Source organism: Dendrobates tinctorius, unplaced genomic scaffold (assembly GCF_039654945.1).
Source record: "Dendrobates tinctorius isolate UK_male_01 unplaced genomic scaffold, ASM3965494v1 ptg000007l, whole genome shotgun sequence".
NCBI classification, from domain to species: Eukaryota; Metazoa; Chordata; class Amphibia; order Anura; family Dendrobatidae; genus Dendrobates; species Dendrobates tinctorius.
This window is the reverse complement of record NW_027361675.1, coordinates 50,608,177-50,628,163: the sequence shown is the minus strand read 5'-3', so window position 1 is coordinate 50,628,163 and position 19,987 is coordinate 50,608,177. Positions and strand designations below refer to the sequence as shown.

General features: G+C 44.8%; 1 protein-coding gene across 3 annotated transcripts in view; it reads left to right on the top strand.

Annotated features, from left to right (window-relative positions):
• The window catches only part of VPS53 (VPS53 subunit of GARP complex), a 342,581-nt gene that overhangs the window by 117,148 nt on the left and 205,446 nt on the right, over positions 1-19,987 (top strand). For all 3 annotated transcript variants that reach the window (XM_073574532.1, XM_073574523.1, XM_073574541.1), the window contains one exon: positions 654-795. In XM_073574532.1, coding sequence (XP_073430633.1) covers positions 654-795 — 142 coding nt within the window. The remainder of the gene's footprint in view (positions 1-653; positions 796-19,987) is intronic.

Here is a 19,987-nt window from a genome sequence, read left to right as displayed (position 1 = left end):
ATTCTTGTTAAAAAATAAAACAAAAAGAAAAATTATCTATTTACCTGCCTGCATGCCCTCTGTGGCACTGCATCTCGTTTGTTCCAGCGCCAGTAGCTCTTCCGGCCGAGCCATCACATGGCCCCACTCATTAAGATAATGAATATGCACTCCATGCCTATGGGAGTGGAGAGACGTGGTGCATATTCATTAGCTTAATGAGCGGGGCCACGTGATCGCTCGGCCGGAAGAGCTGATCGCGCTGAAACGAACGAGATACAGTGCCAGTGAGGGCGCGCCGGAAGTTGAATATGATGTGTGCTGGAAGCCGGCGGCTGTGGTTGGCACTGTGCGCTATTACAGCAGTGGCACAGGCTTTAGCCACAGCCGCCGGCTCCTGCCTACTGTGACCTGCTGCTCCCCAGCTCCAACTCCTCCACTGTCTTTGTGGGACTATTGACTCTTTTATAAGCCTAGTCGGGCGGTTTCAGTATGTTTATAAAATCTTGGACACATCACCTTAACCTAGCTCTACATAAATATCTTCTTGAGAAACAAATACGGTACTTAACTTCACTTCCCTTGGCAATTTTATATTTTATGCCAGTGTTGCTTTTTTTGTTTCAAGAAAATTGCATTGTTTATTAAAAAATGTTTGTGTTTTTTTTCTGCAGAAATGATCTTTCAAAAATTATGAGAACAAGAGCTAAAGAGATTGAGGTGAAGCTTCTGCTCTTTGCTATCCAGAGGACCACTAATTTTGAGGGACTTCTAGCAAAGCGTTTCTCTGGATGCACCTTGACCGACACTGTTGTGGTAAGACCATTGTACTATATTATCTTTCTTGTTATAACACTTAACATATGTGAACTCTACTCTGTTCTCTATTCATTTTTTGATAAACAAAATTGGGAGATACAGTATATATGGGAGAAGGTTAATGTAGAGATTGGACTCTTTCTGTAACTCCCATAGACTGATATAAGGTCAAATGAATGCATAAACCATATATGATAAAAGTACAAATGCTTTATTAGGAATAAGAAATGGTGTTCAGTAGAGTTGAGCGAAACGGGTCGAAAAAATTCAAAAGTCGCCGACTTTTGGCAAAGTCGGGTTTCATGAAACGAAACCCGATCCTAGGATGAGGTCGGCCACGAGGTCGGCGACTTACGCGCCAAAGTCGCGTTTCAAAAGTTTGTTTTGCGCTCTTTTTCAGCCAATCAGGATCCACGGACACTGTGGGCAACGTGATGACATAGGCACGGGTCACCACCATCTTTCAGAAGGGCATGCAAGTGATTGGCTTGCTTTGGTGGGCGTCACAGGGGGTATAAAAGGGCGTGCACGCCGACCGCCATCTTACTTCTGCCGATCTCAGTATAGGGAGAGGTTGCTGCTGATTCTGTAGGGAGAGCGTTAGGCAGGGAAGAAGACCAAAAAACTGCTTCTGCTGCTAGAGATTTGGCCTGCACAACACACCAGTCACTGTGTGTGCAGTGCAAGGGGAGGCTATATAGTGGTGTATCAGTGGTGTTGGTTGTTGGGCTGCCTTCTAAGGCTTCCTGACAGGCTGGCATTGCTGTTTACCCACTGCTCCGCAAACTGCTTTTTTAAAAGCAATCCAATCTCCCTTATCCTCTAGTCACTTTGGTCACAGCTGTGCCATCGAGCCTGTCACATAGCGCTCAGATATTCATTGGGCCTGCTTTTTTAAAAGCAATCCCAATGTTTTTTTTTTGTCCTGCTGAGAAGAAAAAAAAACTGCTTCTGCTGCTGATAGCAATTTGGCCTGCACAACACACCAGTCACTGTGTGCAGTGCAAGGGGAGGCTATATAGTGGTGTATCAGTGGTGTTGGTTGTTGGGCTGCCTTTTAAGGCTTCCTGACAGGCTGGCATTGCTGTTTACCCACTGCTCCGCAAACTGCTTTTTTAAAAGCAATCCAATCTCCCTTATCCTCTAGTCACTTAGGTCACAGCTGTGCCATCGAGCTTGTCACATAGCGCTCAGATATTCATTGGGCCTCACACAATCCAAAAGTGTCCAGTGTCCAAAAGTGTGTGCAGAGATTCAAACTCTCACTTATCCTCTAGTCACTTAGGTCACAGCTGTGCCATCGAGCTTGTCACATAGCGCTCAGATATTCATTGGGCCTCACACAATCCAAAAGTGTCCAGTGTCCAAAAGTGTGTGCAGAGATTCAAAATCTCACTTATTCTCTAGTCACTTAGGTCACAGCTGTGCCATCGAGCTTGTCACATAGCGCTCAGATATTCATTGGGCCTCACACAATCCAAAAGTGTCCAGTGTCCAAAAGTGTGTGCAGAGATTCAAACTCTCACTTATCCTCTAGTCACTTAGGTCACAGCTGTGCCATCGAGCTTGTCACATAGCGCTCAGATATTCATTGGGCCTCACACAATCCAAAAGTGTCCAGTGTCCAAAAGTGTGTGCAGAGATTCAAACTCTCACTTATCCTCTAGTCACTTAGGTCACAGCTGTGCCATCGAGCTTGTCACATAGCGCTCAGATATTCATTGGGCCTCACACAATCCAAAAGTGTCCAGTGTCCAAAAGTGTGTGCAGAGATTCAAAATCTCACTTATTCTCTCGTCACTTAGGTCACAGCTGTGCCATCGAGCCTGTCACATAGCGCTCAGATATTCATTGGGCCTCACACAATCCAAAAGTGTCCAGTGTCCAAAAGTGTGTGCAGAGATTCAAACTCTCACTTATCCTCTAGTCACTTAGGTCACAGCTGTGCCATCGAGCTTGTCACATAGCGCTCAGATATTCATTGGGCCTCACACAATCCAAAAGTGTCCAGTGTCCAAAAGTGTGTGCAGAGATTCAAAATCTCACTTATTCTCTAGTCACTTAGGTCACAGCTGTGCCATCGAGCCTGTCACATAGCGCTCAGATATCAGTGGGCCTCACACAATCCAAAAGTGTCCAGTGTCCAAAAGTGTGTGCAGAAATTCAAAATCTCCCCTGTCCTATAGACACCTTGTTTTACATACTATATAGTTTGTTGGATTTTGTCTACATTTCTACCAAAAATGAGGAAGGCTGGTGGAAGAGGCCGTGGAATTGGGCGGGGGTTGGCAGCTGGTAATGATGGTGTTGGTGGTGGATCTGATGGTAGTGGCAAGAGCAAAATAGGACCGAATGCAGGAGGTGTTGAGCCTGCGTCATCGTCTGGCTACATAAGGCCTCGAACGCTTAGTTTTCTAGGAGTTGGCAAACCGCTTTTAAAGCCAGAGCATCAGGAAAAAGTTTTCTCTTACATTGCTGACTCAGCCTCCAGCTCTATCGCCTCCTCTTCTTCAGTTGTAAAAAGTAAAAGCACTGAGTCGTCATTGGAGGCTCATGTTCATGAACCACACCTTTCCTTGTGTCCTTCACCCCAACCAAGATTGAAGGATGATGCAGGCCATACTACTGATTACTCCATGGAGCTGTTTTCACATACCATGCCTGGATTATCAAGTGAAATGGTGAATTACCCAGGCCAAGATGAATCTGACATGGAGTGCACTGATGCACAGCCGCTGATGGATGATTCTGCTGGTACATTCACTCAGAGCACTACATTATCCTCGCAGTGTACAGAGCCAGATTCTGACCCTGATGAGACTCAGGTGCCCCTTCCCGCACACTATACCACCATACACGGTGACACAGAGGAAGGTGCACATGACATAGAAGAGGAGGTGATGGATGACCCAGTTGTTGACCCAGATTGGCATCCATTGGGGGAAGAGGGTGCTGCTTCCAATAGCTCAGATGAGGAGCATCCACAGCAGACATCGACATCGCAACAGCTGTTATCTGGCAGGCCCGGAGCACTCCAAAGACAGGTTCCAAACATCAAAAGAGTTGCTGGACAGCTTGTCCAGAGGGTCAAAAAATCACAGCGTGCTAGGCCGCAAAATGTCTGCCAAAGTAGGAAGAGTGCAGTGTGGCACTTTTTTGAACAAAATCCTCATGATCAGGCCAAGGTTATCTGTAAGAAGTGCGCAAAGACCTTTAGCCGAGGGAAAAATCTGAAAAATTTGAATACCAGTTGCATGCTTAGACATTTAACCAGCATGCACTTGCAAGCGTGGACACAACACCAAACCTCAAGTGCCACATGTGCAACTGATCACAACGAAGGTAGTCAGCAACGCTACATTGTTTCCCCCACTGTAAGCCCACCGGTTAGCACAGCAGCAAATGTTGAGGTGTCGTTGCAAGGCCACAGCAGTCAGGGAATCCCACTGTTATATCAACGAAAGACTGATTCTAGGCCATCAGAAAGAACACCAACTCCATCACCATCATCAACCCTCTCTCAGTCCGCCCTGTCCACCGCTACTTCCACCATATGCAGCTCTCAAGTCCAGCTCACCCTCCCAGACACTATGAGTGGGTCAAGAAAGTACTCAGTCTCTCATCCGCGTACACTGGGTTTGAACGCCCACATTGCCAAACTAATCTCGTTTGAGATGATGCCCTTTCGGTTGGTGGAAAGCACAGCTTTCCGCGAACTCATGGCCTATGCAGTACCACGCTATGACCTACCCAGTCGCCACTTCTTCTCTCGCAAAGCCATCCCAGCCCTCCACCATCATGTGAAAGACCGCATTGTCCATGCACTCAAGCAGTCAGTGAGCGGAAAGGTGCACCTCATAACTGATGCATGGTCCAGTCGGCATGGCCAGGGCCGTTACGTGTCCATCACTGCGCACTGGGTTAATGTGGTGGATGCAGGGTCCACAGGGGACAGCGGTGGTGGGACAGTGCTGCCTAGCCCACGGTATAGGAAACAGTTGGCTGTAGGCGTTCGACCCTCCTCCACCTCCTCCAGAAGCGAAAGCTCGTCCACAGAGCGCAGTCGTACGAGCACTCCATCTGCAGCTGCCACTGTTGCACACGATGTGTCCCCCTATCGAGCAGCTAGTGGAAAGCGTCAGCAGGCTGTGTTGCAGATGATGTGTTTGGGCGACAGACACACCGCCGAGGTGCTGGCCGAGTACTTGAAGCGACAAACTGAGTCATGACTGGGCAGTGTACATCTTGAGGCAGGCAAGGTAGTTAGTGATAACGGCCGTAATTTTGTGGCAGCCATAGCCCTTTCAAAACTCAGCCACATACCTTGCTTGGCTCACACCTTGAACCTGGTGGTGCAGTGCTTCCTCAAAAATTATCCGGAGTTAACAGCCCTGCTCCAGAAGGTGCGAAGACTGTGCGCGCACATCCGCCGGTCGCCTGTACACTCCGTTCGTATGCAGAAGCTGCAGCGATTGCTCCACCTTCCCAACCACCGCCTCATTATCGACATTGCAACAAGGTGGAACTCCACCCTGCACATGGTGGAGCGGCTGTGCGAGCAGAGGCAGGCCATAATGCATTTGTGGGAGGATACACGGCCAGGCACTTTGAGAGCAGACATGGAGTTGACAGGTGTGCAGTGGTCGAAGCTGAAAGACCTTTGTAAAGTCCTTCAGTGTTTTGAGGAATGCACACGGCTGGTAAGCGCAGACGACGCTATCCTAAGCATGAGCATCCCACTTATGCGTCTGCTCATGCAAACTTTGACGCACCTTAAGGAGCAGGCGTCTGCAGCCAATGTTGATGAGGAGGAAGAGGAGGAAGGAATCCTTGATGACATTCAGCCATTGTCTGCTCAGGGACCTCTCCTGGACGAGGTGGAGGAAGAAGAGGAGGAGGAGGAGGAGGATGATGGGGATGATTACTTAGGGGAGGAGGATGCATCTCGTGGGGCAAGTGAAAATGTTGGCGTGGCAAGGTCTGGTACAGGGTTTGTGCGTGACTGGAGGGATGTGGATTTGCCAGAAAGTGCTCCTCCACCCAGCACTCGCAGTGCATCATTGACACCGGGAACATTGGCCCACATGTCAGATTATGCCTTGCAGATCCTAAAAAGGGACCCCCGCATTGCCAAAATGATGAACGATGACGACTACTGGTTGGCCAGCATCCTGGATCCACGCTATAAAGGCAAAATCCAAAACATCATGCCACAGGAGAACCTTGACCTAATATTGGCTAATAAACAAGCAACTCTGGTAAATCGGTTGCTTGAGGCATTCCCAGCACACAGCAGCGGTGATGGTTCTCACACGAGCCGTACGGGCCGGGGGCAGCTTGGCAGAGGTGTTCGTGGTGCACACAGCAGAAGTGGCGTTGGAGACAGGGGTTTCATGACAATGTTGTGGACTGATTTTTCAAATACCGCTCACACAACTGGTAATACTGCATCGATGGAAAGTGACAGGAGACAGCAGTTGTCAACTATGGTAACAAACTACTTTTCCTCCCATATCGATGTTCTCCCACACAGGTCATTCCCCTTTGATTATTGGGCCGCTAAACTGGACACCTGGCCTGAATTGGCCCAATATGCCTTACAGGAGCTCGCTTGCCCAGCTGCAATTGTGCTATCGGAAAGAGTCTTCAGTGCAGCTGGATCAATCCTGACAGAAAAAAGGACCCGTCTGTCAACCCAAAATGTGGATGATCTAACCTTCATTAAAATGAACCACGCATGGGTTTCCAAGGATTTTGTCCCACCTTCCCCTGATGACACATAGGCTGACAGAAAAATGGCTTGCTTTGGTCCACCTCTTCCTGGTACTTCACCTATTTCGCCTTTTGCATCAGCTGAATGTCCAACATCAACATATGCCACTTTCTAAAACTCCCTAACTGTGCTGCCTCCCCCCCCATAGCCGGGGTCACCACCTACCGCACGACATCGTGCGAGTGCCGTTGCCCTGGACAGGTGGGTAGGCCGACTCTTGGGCGCGGGCACTGGCACAGGGTCCCTCATAGTGCAATCAAGTGTCTCTGACTGTGGTGGTGCACACCCGCCGTCAGACACACCGCTGTACTATGAGGGGCCCAGTGCCAGTACCGACGTCCACGAGTGGGCCCCCCTTGCTTGGGCAGGGCCCCAACATTTGCAATCTTTACCTCTCCCTGCTCCTCCGCTGTGTAATCTGGGCCGTCAAATCCATACTGTGCCTGACACCGTCTGAGCCTGCCTCCTGAGACATATATTTTGAATGTGTACGCTATCCATACATGTTATCCAGGGATACGGTACCCTTTCTAACCTTTGTGCAATCACGTGCAATCCATACTGGGCCTAACACCGTCTGAGCCTGCCTCATGCTGTATAGACATATATTTTGAATGTGTACGCTATCCATACATGTTATCCAGGGATACGGTACCCTTTCTAACCTTTGTGCAATCACGTGCAATCCATACTGGGCCTAACACCGTCTGAGCCTGCCTCCTGAGACATATATTTTGAATGTGTACGCTATCCATACTTGTTATCCAGGGATACGGTACCCTTTCTAACCTTTGTGCAATCTCGTGCGATCCATACTGGGCCTAACACCGTCTGAGCCTGCCTCCTGAGACATATATTTTGAATGTGTACGCTATCCATACATGTTATCCAGGGATACGGTACCCTTTCTAACCTTTGTGCAATCACGTGCAATCCATACTGGGCCTAACACCGTCTGAGCCTGCCTCATGCTGTATAGACATATATTTTGAATGTGTACGCTATCCATACATGTTATCCGGGGATACGGTACCCTTTCTAACCTTTGTGCAATCACGTGCAATCCATACTGGGCCTAACACCGTCTGAGCCTGCCTCCTGAGACATATATTTTGAATGTGTACGCTATCCATACATGTTATCTGGGGATATGGTACCCTTTCTCACCTTTGTGCAATCACGTGTAATCCATACTGGGCGTGAGAACGGCTGGCGAGCTGTTAAGCAAGCTACAGCACCTGTCCAGACAAGTACAGGGATTCCCTAGCGAGGAGACTTATTTGATTGTTTTCAATGTTGGGACAGCAATTTTTGGGGAGCACTATACTCTGGAGAATGATAGATGGGGCCCACCATACACTGGAACATTCCAAAGGTGGACATCAGACACTGGAGCAGCATTTACAGGGCCCATTATACACTAGAGCATTAGAAATGGGGCCCATTATGTTTGGAGCATTATTTGGGCCCATGAGGCTAGTTTCACACTTGCTTTTTTTTGCAGCGCGTTTTTCCCGCAAAAAAACGCATTGAAAAAACGCATACATAAGCATACAACTGCTGCGTTTTTTTCAAGCATTTTTATGAGCATGCATGAAAAAAACGCAGCGTTTTTATGCGTTTGTATGCATTTTTAGCGCGTTTTTACCGCGTTTGCGTTTTTTTCCAACATTTTTAGTTGGCCCCTCACAGTACCCAAACCATGACTTTACTAACCCTAACCCTGACCCTAACCCTAACCCTGACCCTAACCCTAACCCTGACCCTAACCCTTAACCAAATCATACTTAACCCTAACCCAAACCCTAAACCCTAACTAACCCTAACCCTGACCCTAACCCTAACCCTAACCCTAACCCTAACCCTGACCCTAACCCTAACCCTAACCCTGACCCTAACCCTAACCCTAACCCTGACCCTAACCCTTAACAAAACCATACTTAACCCTGACCCTAACCCTAACCCTAATCCTGACCCTAACCCTGACCCTAACCCTAACCCTGACCCTAACCCTTAACAAAACCATACTTAACCCTAATCCTGACCCTAACCCTGACCCTAATCCTTAACAAAACCATACTTGACCCTAACCCTAACCCTGACCCTAACCCTTAACAAAACCATACTTAACCCTAATCCTGACCCTAACCCTGACCCTAATCCTTAACAAAACCATACTTAACCCTAATCCTGACCCTAACCCTGACCCTAACCCTAACCCTAACCCTGACCCTAACCCTAACCCTGACCCTAACCCTTAACAAAACCATACTTAACCCTAATCCTGACCCTAACCATGACCCTAATCCTTAACAAAACCATACTTAACCCTAACCCTGACCCTAACCCTGACCCTGACCATAACCCTAACCCTAAACCACCTTAACTAACCCTAACTCTAACCCAAACCCCTAAATTCCATGGTTTAAAAAAAAAAACGCATATGCAAAAAAACGCATACATGAGCATGCCAGTGCGCACATATGCGCATCCATAGGCTATAATGGCCATTTTTAGCGCAAAACGTGCGCATATGTGCGCATGCGCTTTTTTGCAGGGCCAAAAAATGCAACATGCTGCGTCTGGAAAATCCCAACGCACACCCCAAAAAAACGCAGCGCATGAAAATCGCATACATGCGCTGACCAGTGCGCAGGTATGCGCACCCATGTTAAATATAGGGGAAAAAACGCATGCGCAGGTGTGCGTTTTTTTCCAGCGCTAAAAAACGCAAATGTGAAACCAGCCTAAGACAGTGGAGCTTCATCCATGGGGACCAACATATACTGTAGCATTATGTGGAGCTCATCATATACTGTTTCAAACATTATATGGGACCAATGATTCTGTATGGAGAAATAGATGGGCCTCGTCATGAGATGTAAAAAGTGAGGTATTTTTCATTGTACTATACCGCTATTTCTCTGCCGTATCGGAGCATGATGAGTTGTGGTATGTGTTAAAGGGGCGCTCTTTCGCCCAGGGCACATGAAAACCTGGAGCCAGCCCTCCCCCCCCACAGTTTGTAGCCAAATAACCCCCATTTTTCAGTGCGTAACTTGTATTATGAAGTTAATTAAGGTTGACAAGCTTAAGAAAGAAGAATTGATGCTTTTGGCATTCAAATGGGCACTGTAGGTGTGTTTCCTGTCCTCCTCTCACTGCCGACTTTTATTCCCCACTGACTTACATTGGGTTTCGTGTTTCGGGACGACCCCGACTTTTCCCTATAATCGGACGATCTTGCTCGACCCGACTTTTGGAAAAGTCGGGTTTAACGAAACGCGACCCTAAAAAACCAAAAGTCGCTCAACTCTAGTGTTCAGTGGAGGTACAGAAATAAGATGGACTCACACACTAAGTAAATGCTAGCAACATATCAAAAAACCTTATTAGATTGGGAATAAAAATATGCAGAAAATGAGACCTATTTTGTGCATGTAAAAGCCAAAACCAATAAGTCACGTGCTGGGATGAAAACCCATAAAGATAGAAATAAATATCAGATCACAACTTTAAGTACTCAGTGGTATGTATAATATAAATTACTGTAGATAGATGCATTATTATACCTGAACCAGGACCTCCTGAATGAGGTCCTGTTTCATGGTTTTAAGGTTGAAGGTAGATGTGTGTCCATCGAGTTCAACCTATAGCCTAACATGTTGATACAGAGGAAGGCAAAAACCTCATGGGGCAGACACTAACAGTTCTATATTAGGGGAAAATTTCTTCCAGACTCCATACGGCATTAAACTAGTTCCCTGGATCAATACCCCATCACAGAATCTAGTGCCCATAACCTGTAATATTATTTATCAAGAAGCACATTTAGATCCTTCTAAAACTCTAGTAGGGAATCAACCAATACAACATCATGTGTCAGAGAGTTGCATAATCACACTTCTCTTAAAGTAAAGAATCTGTGATTATGATTAAACCTTACCTCCAGACGTAGAGGATGACCCCTTGTCCCTGTCACAGGTCTAAGAGTAAAAAGATCATTAGAAAGATCTCTGTCCTGTCCCCTCATATATTTGTCCATAGTAATATGATCGCCCCTAAACCTCTGTTTTTCCAAACTGAATAACCTCAAGTTAAATAATTTGCCTTGGTATTGCAGTCCACTCATTCCCCTAATAACTTTGATTGCTCTTCTCTACACCTCCTCTAGTTCAGCTATATCCTTCTTATACACTGTAGACCAAAATTGTACACACAATTCTAAGTATGGCCACATTAGTTACTTGTATAGAGGCAACGCTATGTTGTCGTCATGAGCATCTTTAAATCTTTTAATGCATCCCATTATTTTTCTTGCCTTGGAAGCAGCTGCGTGGCACTGGTCACTAAAGTGCAGTTTTCCGTTTACCTAAGTCTTTCTCAGTGACAGTTTTACCCAGTGTTTTACAATTTAAAGGGAACCTGTCACCCCAGGGTGTTTTTCAGTTAAAGAGCCACCTTCAGCAGCACTAAGGCTGCATTCTGTGAAGGTGGCTCTTCTTTTTCTGACCCTTAGTAATGCTAAAATATCGACTTTTATAAATAGCTCCTCATACCTGTAATGTGTCCCATAGGTATGTGGTGTGTATCAGCCGCCTACCATCCGTCCATCATGCCTGTCCGGTGTCTCGGTGCCGCTCACCATCTGTCCATCATGATGCCCCTGAGCGTCGCTGCATCCTCGTGAATTGAATGCTGGCGCCTGTGCTGTGACAAGAGTTCACGGGCATGTGCAGTGCGCGATGCCTGAGAACCGACATCAGGCTATTGCGCCTGCGTGTTGTGGAGGCCCCAGATCCCACCCCGCAGTGTGTTATGATGTATTCACACTGTGGGGCTGGGGCCTCCGCAACACGCAGGCGCAGTAGCCTGATGTCGGTTCTCGGGCAGCACGCACTGCGCATGCCCGAGAACTCTTGTCACAGCGCAGGCGCCGGCATTCAAAACGGGAGGAGGCACCGACGCACAGGGGCATCATGATGGACAGATGGTGGGCGGCACCGAGACACCAGACCAGCATGATGGACGGATGGTAGGCGGCTGATACAGGGGGACACAACATACCTATGGGACACCTTACAGGTATGAGGAGCTATTTATAAAAGTTGATATTTCAGCGTTACTAGGAGTCAGAAAAAGATGAGCCACCTTCACAGACTGCAGCCTTAGTGCTGCTGAAGGTGGCTCTTTAACTGAAAAACGCCCTGGGGGAGTGACAGGTTCCCTTTAGTACTTAATTACAGTCATGGCTAAAAGTATTAGCATCCTTGAAATTGCTCCAGAAAATAATATATTTCTCAAAGAAAATTATTGCATATACACATGTTTTGTTATACCCACGTTTATTTCCTTTGTGTGTATTGCAACCAACACAAAAAACAGAGGATAAAATGCAAATTAGACATCATTTCACACAAAACCCCAACAATTGACCAGTAAAACTTGTTGGCACCTTTTCAAACATGTGGGTAATTGTTTCACTTTCAAACATGTGATTCAAACTCACCTGTGGCAAGTAACAGGTGTGGTCAATATGAAAGTCACACCTGAAACCAGATAAAAAGGGGAGAAGTTGACTCAATCACAGAAAGAGGAGAATAAAACTGAGGGCTTGACAACCAAAATTGTTGAAAAATATCAACAAACTCAAGGATACACGTCCATTTTCAGAGATCATGATATTCCTTTCGATCACGGTTTGCAAGATAATCAAGAAGTTTACGACCCATGGTGCTGTAGCTGATCACCCTGGATGTGGTCGGCAGAGAAAAATTAATGAAGGGTTGCAATGCAGGATAGAAATCTGGAGATTACCAAAGGATTTTGGGTCGCAATGTCGTGCCCAGTGTCAGAAAGCTGGGTTTGTATCCTAGGTCATGGGTCGTCCAGCAGGACAATGACCCCAAACATACTTCAAGAAGCACCCAAAAATGGATTGAAACAAAGCGCTGGCGAGTTCTGAAGTGGCCCACAAAGAATCTGGATCTAGAACCAATTGAACACCTGTGGCGAGAGCTTAAAATTGCAGTTGGGAGAGAAGGCACCCTTCAAATATGAGACCTGCAGCAGTTTGCAAAAGAAGAGTAGTCCAGAATTCCAGTTGAGAGGTGTAAGAAGTAGTGATGGGCGAGTAGCATCGTTGCTCGGGTCTGCCCGAGCATGCTCGGGTGGTCTCCGGGTATTTTGGTGTGCTCGGAGATTTAGTTTTCGTCGTCTCATCTGCATGATTTGCGACTTGTAGACAGGCTGAATACATGTGGGAATTCCCTAATAAACAGGCATTCCACACATGTATTCAAGCTGTCTAGCAGTCGCAAATCATGCAGCTGTGGCGAAAACTAAATCTCCGAGCTCGCTAAAATACTTGGAGACCACCCGAGCATACTCAGCGAAACCCGAGCAACAAGTATACCCGCTCATCACTAGTAAGAAGCTTATTTATGGTAATAGGAAGCAATTGATTACAGTTATTTAAAATGTTAACAGCCAACATTTGCTGTTCTCACACTGTCTCAACAAGTGGAGCATATGCATCAAATATCCTCTTCCTCTAGTGAACTTGCTGGGGCCATCTATTATCTGAAGACCACTCATTCAAATGTTGGCTGGCTGCAGGTTGCACATTGTGATAGCACTAAATTTTGCTGTGCTGTGGCCAAAACTACATGAATACATGAACATACAAGTTTAAGATGGCCTCTTTCAGCACTTTGTCACCACCTTCCTTTGTAAAAGATGTGTATGGTGCAGGACTCTGCAGTATAATTGTTTTTCTAAACTACTTAGTTTTTTGGGGGCACTAGCAGAAGGGGCAGAACGCTGCTCAGAAAGCAGCCAGATTTCCATTGTTCTGTACTGTAGGTAAACCTAAAATGCTCTAATTTTTAGATTTACAAAAACTATTATGTTGCAGAGTCCTGCACTACAATCCTTTTTTCTTTTCGAAGTGGTGATGCACCTTAAAGGGTCTTGATTCAGGCAAATATATGTATGGCACAAACATGTTTCAGCATGGCTCATGGACTGTAAAGAACAGAGTCAAGCATTTGCCCAGCTAGCTCTCCCCAGCCTCTCTTCCCCTTAGCAGCCTCTGTCGGAAGTCTAACACTGTTCCTTTAAAAAGAAAAATCTGTTGCAAATGCTGGAGTGTAGAAAAGAAATTGGAGAATAAGCTAATTTTTGCTGCATTTTGGTTGCTTTTTTTTCTCCATTCATTAGAATGGATTAAAACAATGAAAATTGACATGCTGTAGATTTGAAACTGCTTCAAATCTGCAAGGAAAAAATAAGAAACATATGTAGGTTGCCCCAACAGCTAGGCTATGTGTCGGGGTCCCTTTTTCTGAAGTTAGATTCGGGATCCAGACGTGTCACTTATAGCCAGCAAAACATTCTGGAAGTATGTTTAAATGGTAAGTATCCTTTAACAAGCTGTAGAGACTGTGTTGTTAAATTTGGTCGTTTTATTATGTTTTATTTATTTTAATGAGGAACATATACATTTTTCTCATTCAAATTCTTCTTTTTCTATTACAAAATAAAAAGAGCTGATTCTGATTCAGCCTGACCACTGCAGACTTGGCACTTGATCTGAATTCCTTCCTCAATTACTCACAAACTTGTAGCTGCCTTGACAAAAACAAGTAGTCTTTATTATGTGGTTCTCTCTGTGATGTTCTTATTGCTAATAATTCAATGTAGTGTAGCCACTTTGTAACGAGTCTATGGAAGGTTGTCTGCACAACATAGATGTGTAATACAATAATGTACATTCTTAAACATTTTTTGAGGGTCCACTATTCCTTGTTGGGGGCTCATATAGGTCTTTCAGCAATTTCTCTTCCACTACTTGGTCATGAAAAAAGTGAAATGCTCATAGCGTGGACCCAAAGTCTTTCCAAAACTCTTGGAGGTGTGAATGGACCATTTTGAACTTGAATTTGTAGGCTATGAACTCAGAATTTTAGAGCATAAAGCTTTATAAAGGGATCCTATAATGAACAAATTATTTCCAAAACATGAGAAGATGACATCGGAAAAAGTACAAAAAAGTCCTGTTGCTTTCAAGTGGTTGTGGTCTTGAGTAAAAACTAGCATTTATTTATACTGCATTTGTATTATACAAACAAAACTTCACCGGTAAATATTTTCATCAAGAACTTTGGACTTCCACATACAATTGTACCGCCAATACACAAATTACTCAAAAACAGGAAGAGTAATTGTTTTATTTAAAATATGCTTTTATTCACACAGTATTAAAACTATTCTAAGAGATCCCAAACAAATTAGGGGCAAATGTCAAGATACAAAAAAACAGACAAGGAGTTAGGTAAAGCCATTCAGGAAAATCCATGAAGCAAAGGGCATTTGGGTCAAATATATTACAATGTGAATTTATCCAAGTCATAGCACATGTATCGCGATACATGGAATAGCTTTACCCATACTTTGTTTGCCCAAATCGTGCCAGCCACTGACCCCAACATGCTTTTCGCTTGTTTTAGTTTATTCAGAGTACAGACAGGACAGAATGGACGCAAAGCGCCAACCATGACTAATGGTTGATCCTTAAGCTGTTTAACCTGACTACTGTATAAAATCGGCAAGTTGCATCTGATGTTGCATTCACGTTGGGATTGAACGCACATGTGCAATCCTTGATACCTGTTTAACCTAGTAGGGGCTTGTTGAGACACGGGTGTCACCGGGTGCTTTGGTCCTCTAGCCGAAACCACACGGGTCAGGGATCGTCCTACCGAATGCCCACTCTCCTTTTATCGAGGGCTTAATACTACTCAGACAACACAGGGTGAGGGTAAAACTGTGTGGCAATAATTTATGGAACCACAAAATTAGAGTCTTGCCCTATCGCTGACTCACCGGTATAAGAGCAGCAGTGACTTCAGAGCTTCCAGGGCCGACACAGGAGGCTGTGGCACGCACAGAGAAGAGTTAACTACAAGTTTAGGAAGATGACAGTCAATTGAGGTACAAGGCCAGTTGACCGGAGGGTCACAACCTGGCTTCTCCGAACATCTCCATGGAGCCAGGTGACCGGTGTGTCCTATTCCTGGCTTTCCCAAACGTATCCAGGGGCTTAGGTGACCGGTTGGTTTAAATCCTGACTACCCCAAACATATACATGGTTCAGTGATGGTCAATGGAGCAGATCTGTATGCTGTCAGCTGGGTTTTCACGTGCCCACACTTTTACCTACAGATGCACGTACAAACAGCACTATGATTACACAGATGCACAAATTACAAACATATATGCACACTGTAACACATTTACAGACACTCATCTGCATTCAAATACATACAGAAATAGATACAAACGCACACGGAGGTACATACAGGAGCACTTTTATTCACTTAGGGGCACACACTCAACAAAATGTGTACAGTTACCGTATATACTCGTGTATAAGCCAACCTGTGTATAAACCGACCTCCCTAATTTTGCCACAAAAACATGGGAAAACTTATTGACTCGAGTATAAGCCGAGGGTGGAATCCATAGACTCTGCCCCCATATGCTGCTCCATAGTTTATGCCCCCATATGCTGCTCCATAGAATATGCCCCCATATGCTGCTCCATAGATTATCCACCCATATGCTTCTCCATAGTTATGCCCCCATATGCTGCCCCATAGACTGTGCCCCCATATGCTGCCTCATAGAATATGCCCCCATATGCTGCCTCATAGAATATGCCCCCATATGCTGCTCCATGGAATATGCCCCTATATGCTGCTGCAAAAAAAGGCCATACTCACCTCAACTGGGTCCATCGCCGCTGTCTGCCGCTTCTTGTGTCAGTGACTGTTCAGCCAGCAGAGGGGCGGCGCACACTAACCACGTCACCGCGCCCCCTGCTGCCTAAACGTCACTGACACAGGATGCAGCAGAGACAGCGGTGAGCAGCGATGGACCGGTGAATATCGCCATACTCGCCCATCCTGCCGCGGTCTCTGCAGCCTCGCTTCTCTACTCTCTCCCTTCCTATCTTCAGCGGCCACGTGGTAACGCTCATTACACTCATGAATATGCGCATATTCATGAGTGTAATGATAGGTACCACGTGACCGCTGAAGACAGGAAGGGAGACAGTGGAGAAGCGAGGCTGCAGAGATCGCGGCAGGACAGGTAAGTATGATCTCTGACACCCCCGCTCCCCCTCCCCTGCCGTCCCCCAGGTATATGACCTGTGTATAAGCCAAGAGGGGGACTTTCAGCCCATAAAAATGGGCTGAAAATCTCGGCTTATACACGAGTATATACGGTATTTACATGGATAATGAGGCTAAAGTTAAACCTACACCCTCTAAAGGAGAGCTCAGCCTCGAGACTGTAGCCGCAGGCAGCTGTCTATACTGTATAGTATACCACTATTTCCACCTTTAACATGTTCCTAGAGACCAGAAAAGGGGGCACTTGACTCCCTGCCTCCTGGCCCAGCCCTTCCTTATACCTAGTATGTTTAGTGTTCATATTACTTTCTCCACTTCTTTTGCTATTTAAAAAATGGACAAGAGCTAGGAAACTTGAATGTGCATAACTATTCCCCCCCCCCCCCCCAAAGTCAATTCCTTGTCATTCAAAAGTACAACTCGCCCCTCAAAAACAAGTCCTCACATGGCCATATTGACTGGAAAATAAAAAAGTTATGGCTCTGGGAAGAAGGGGAGCGAAAAACAGAAATGCAAAAATTAAAAAAAGGGCTCTGTCGTGAAGGGGTTAAATATGTTTTTGAGAACTTTAATATACACTTATAAAAACTTTAAAAACACATGTGACATGCATAAATGTGAACAAGTCGGTAAGACAACGTTCACACCACCCACTAACTGAGACACAACAAGAAAACAGATTTGCAAAAATACTCTGCAGTAAAATATATGACAGTAATCAGCAAGTGCTGGATAACAGATACAGGGTATTTAGTCGATACTTTTTTTGCAGCAAAAAAAAAACATTAGATAGGGACTGCTTCAATACGGGTTACCTTGACGCGGTGAAGCAGCTTGGTATACATTTTTTTTTTTTTGCAAAAAAACGTATCGACTAAATACCCTGTATTTGTTATCCAGCACTTGCTGATTACTGTCATATATTTTACTGCAGAGTATTTTTGCAAATCTGTTTTCTTGTTGTGTCTCGGTTAGTGGGTGGTGTGAACGTTGTCTTACCGACTTGTTCACATTTATGCATGTCACATGTGTTTTTAATCCGTTTTTTCCTTGCCTAGCATGGTTTGAGAGACCCCACCCCTCTCTTGTGTGGCATGCATAAAAGAGCTGTCTTGCACCACAAGCCCATACTAAGAAGCGCCTGTCCGAATCCTGTTCATTTTAGACACTGTTCAGATGTTCAGGTTTTAAATACATTAGATAGGGACTGCTTCAATATGGGTTACCTTGACGCGGTGAAGCAGCTTGGTACACATTTTTTTTGCAAAAAAAGTATCGACTAAATACCATGTATTTGTTATCCAGCACTTGCTGATTACTGTCATATATTTTACTGCAGAGTATTTTTGCAAATCTGTTTTCTTGTTGTGTCTCACTTATAAAAACTTGCAAATAAAGTGAAAAGAAGAAGATAATGTAGCAATAAAGTGCGCTAAATTTCTAAAGTAACTTGCTGCCTTTTTAATGTTTTCCATTGAGATGATGTTTTGTATGGAGTCAATGGGTCTGTTTTTGAAAATATGTGGCAAATATATGCATTACATTCAAAGTTTGTCTGCCTTTGTCAGAGTTCGGTACATACTGTATCTTATACAAATTTCTCATACAAATTTTTGGTTTCGTAGCACGTTTGGCAAAGTCACTCCTTCACCGCTTCTCCTCACGCCATTGTCTGTTCCCGAGAGAATTTGTTTGTGTATTGCCTATTTTCCCATAAGAGACCATGATGGCATTTAAGGGAGTGAACATAATACTATTTATGAAAGTTCTGGAGAAATTTACTGTTGCAACCAAAATTATTCCACCCCCCATAGCAAATTAGCTTTGTTAGCAAAATTTATGAAAAGATGGTTCAAATAAACTAATCAAACAAGAACAATTTAATTAGCTCAACATAACTAATGAAACAAGTGCTTTCTCCAAACTTAACACAAATTTCCTCTTTTAGTAACTAATTCAGTTTCAGAATTATTCACCTCTTTGTGGTATATTTCTATGGTTTTGTTCATATTGGAGCTCACTTTTCTTTTGCTTTTGAGTCAGCAGATGTGTTTTTTTTTGGAGCTCGGACATGAATACCATCAGCAATTATGCACTGTGAAACCTCAGTACCTGCTGCCACCAAATCTTGCTGCAGATCTTTTGCAGTTACTTAAGGGTTTTGTAATCTGTAGGCAGCTGGTGATGGCTTCCTCTTTCTGGCACCTCTAGGTGGTGTCTCCAGTGTTATTTTAACTTTGAAGCTGTGAACTATGCATACAACTGTATCTCTACGAACATTCAATATCTTTGATATTTTTTGTATCCTTTTCTTTGTTTGTGTAAGGCAGTGATGTCTTCTCTTTACTTTTTTGGGCCACTCTCTTGGCGACCTAAGAATATTATTGAACTGAAGGACTTTGCCCATAAGGAGCGGGCTAAGATTCCTCAGGTACGCTGATAGATGCTGGTATCTGGCTACACATCACTTGCAGCAGATCATAACAATCAAGGGGTGCGCTAGTATGCACTAGTCAGTAAAAGTGACAAATTGTAATAAGATGAATTTGGAGAAAACACTTTTTCTATTAGTTGTTGATCTATTTAAATTGTTTTTCTTTGATTGTGTTACAAATCTGTCCCAGGTATACCAGGCTCCGCTTCAATCTCCTGGGTCTGCTGCCCTCTGTTGTGTTCCACTTGGTGTTTTGCAGGTTGCCCGGCATGGATCAATGAAAATCTCCTTATGCCTATTTAAGGCCCTTTGAAGTACACACCTGCGTCTTGGGATTTTGACTCTAGTGTTCCTTGTTGGGTATTCTCCATTATCTGTACTACTGTGTTTCAACTCCTATCCATCTCTGCTTGGTTCTATTCCATCTGTACGTCTGCTCCTTAGTTTCTAATTAGTGTTAGTCACCATGATTCCATGTGTCCTTTGGAAGCTGCATCAAGTCCGCGATCCATGTACCCACACAGACAAGAAATTTAGTGGATGCTCCTCACCTGGTGAGCCTTAGCAGATTAGTTTATTGCAAACAGCAGAAAGTTTGTACATTTTGCTCATGCATAATTTGGAGTGAGGAATTTTCATTTGGTTTCTAAACCATGAGTGCCAGAAGGTGAACAGAACTCTAGTTCCTACCCAGATAGTGTGCATGCTCGTCCAGCTATTGACATTATGAAAACTAAAATGTGATTAATCCCAATTGCTGTGTTTAAGTTAGCGATTACAATT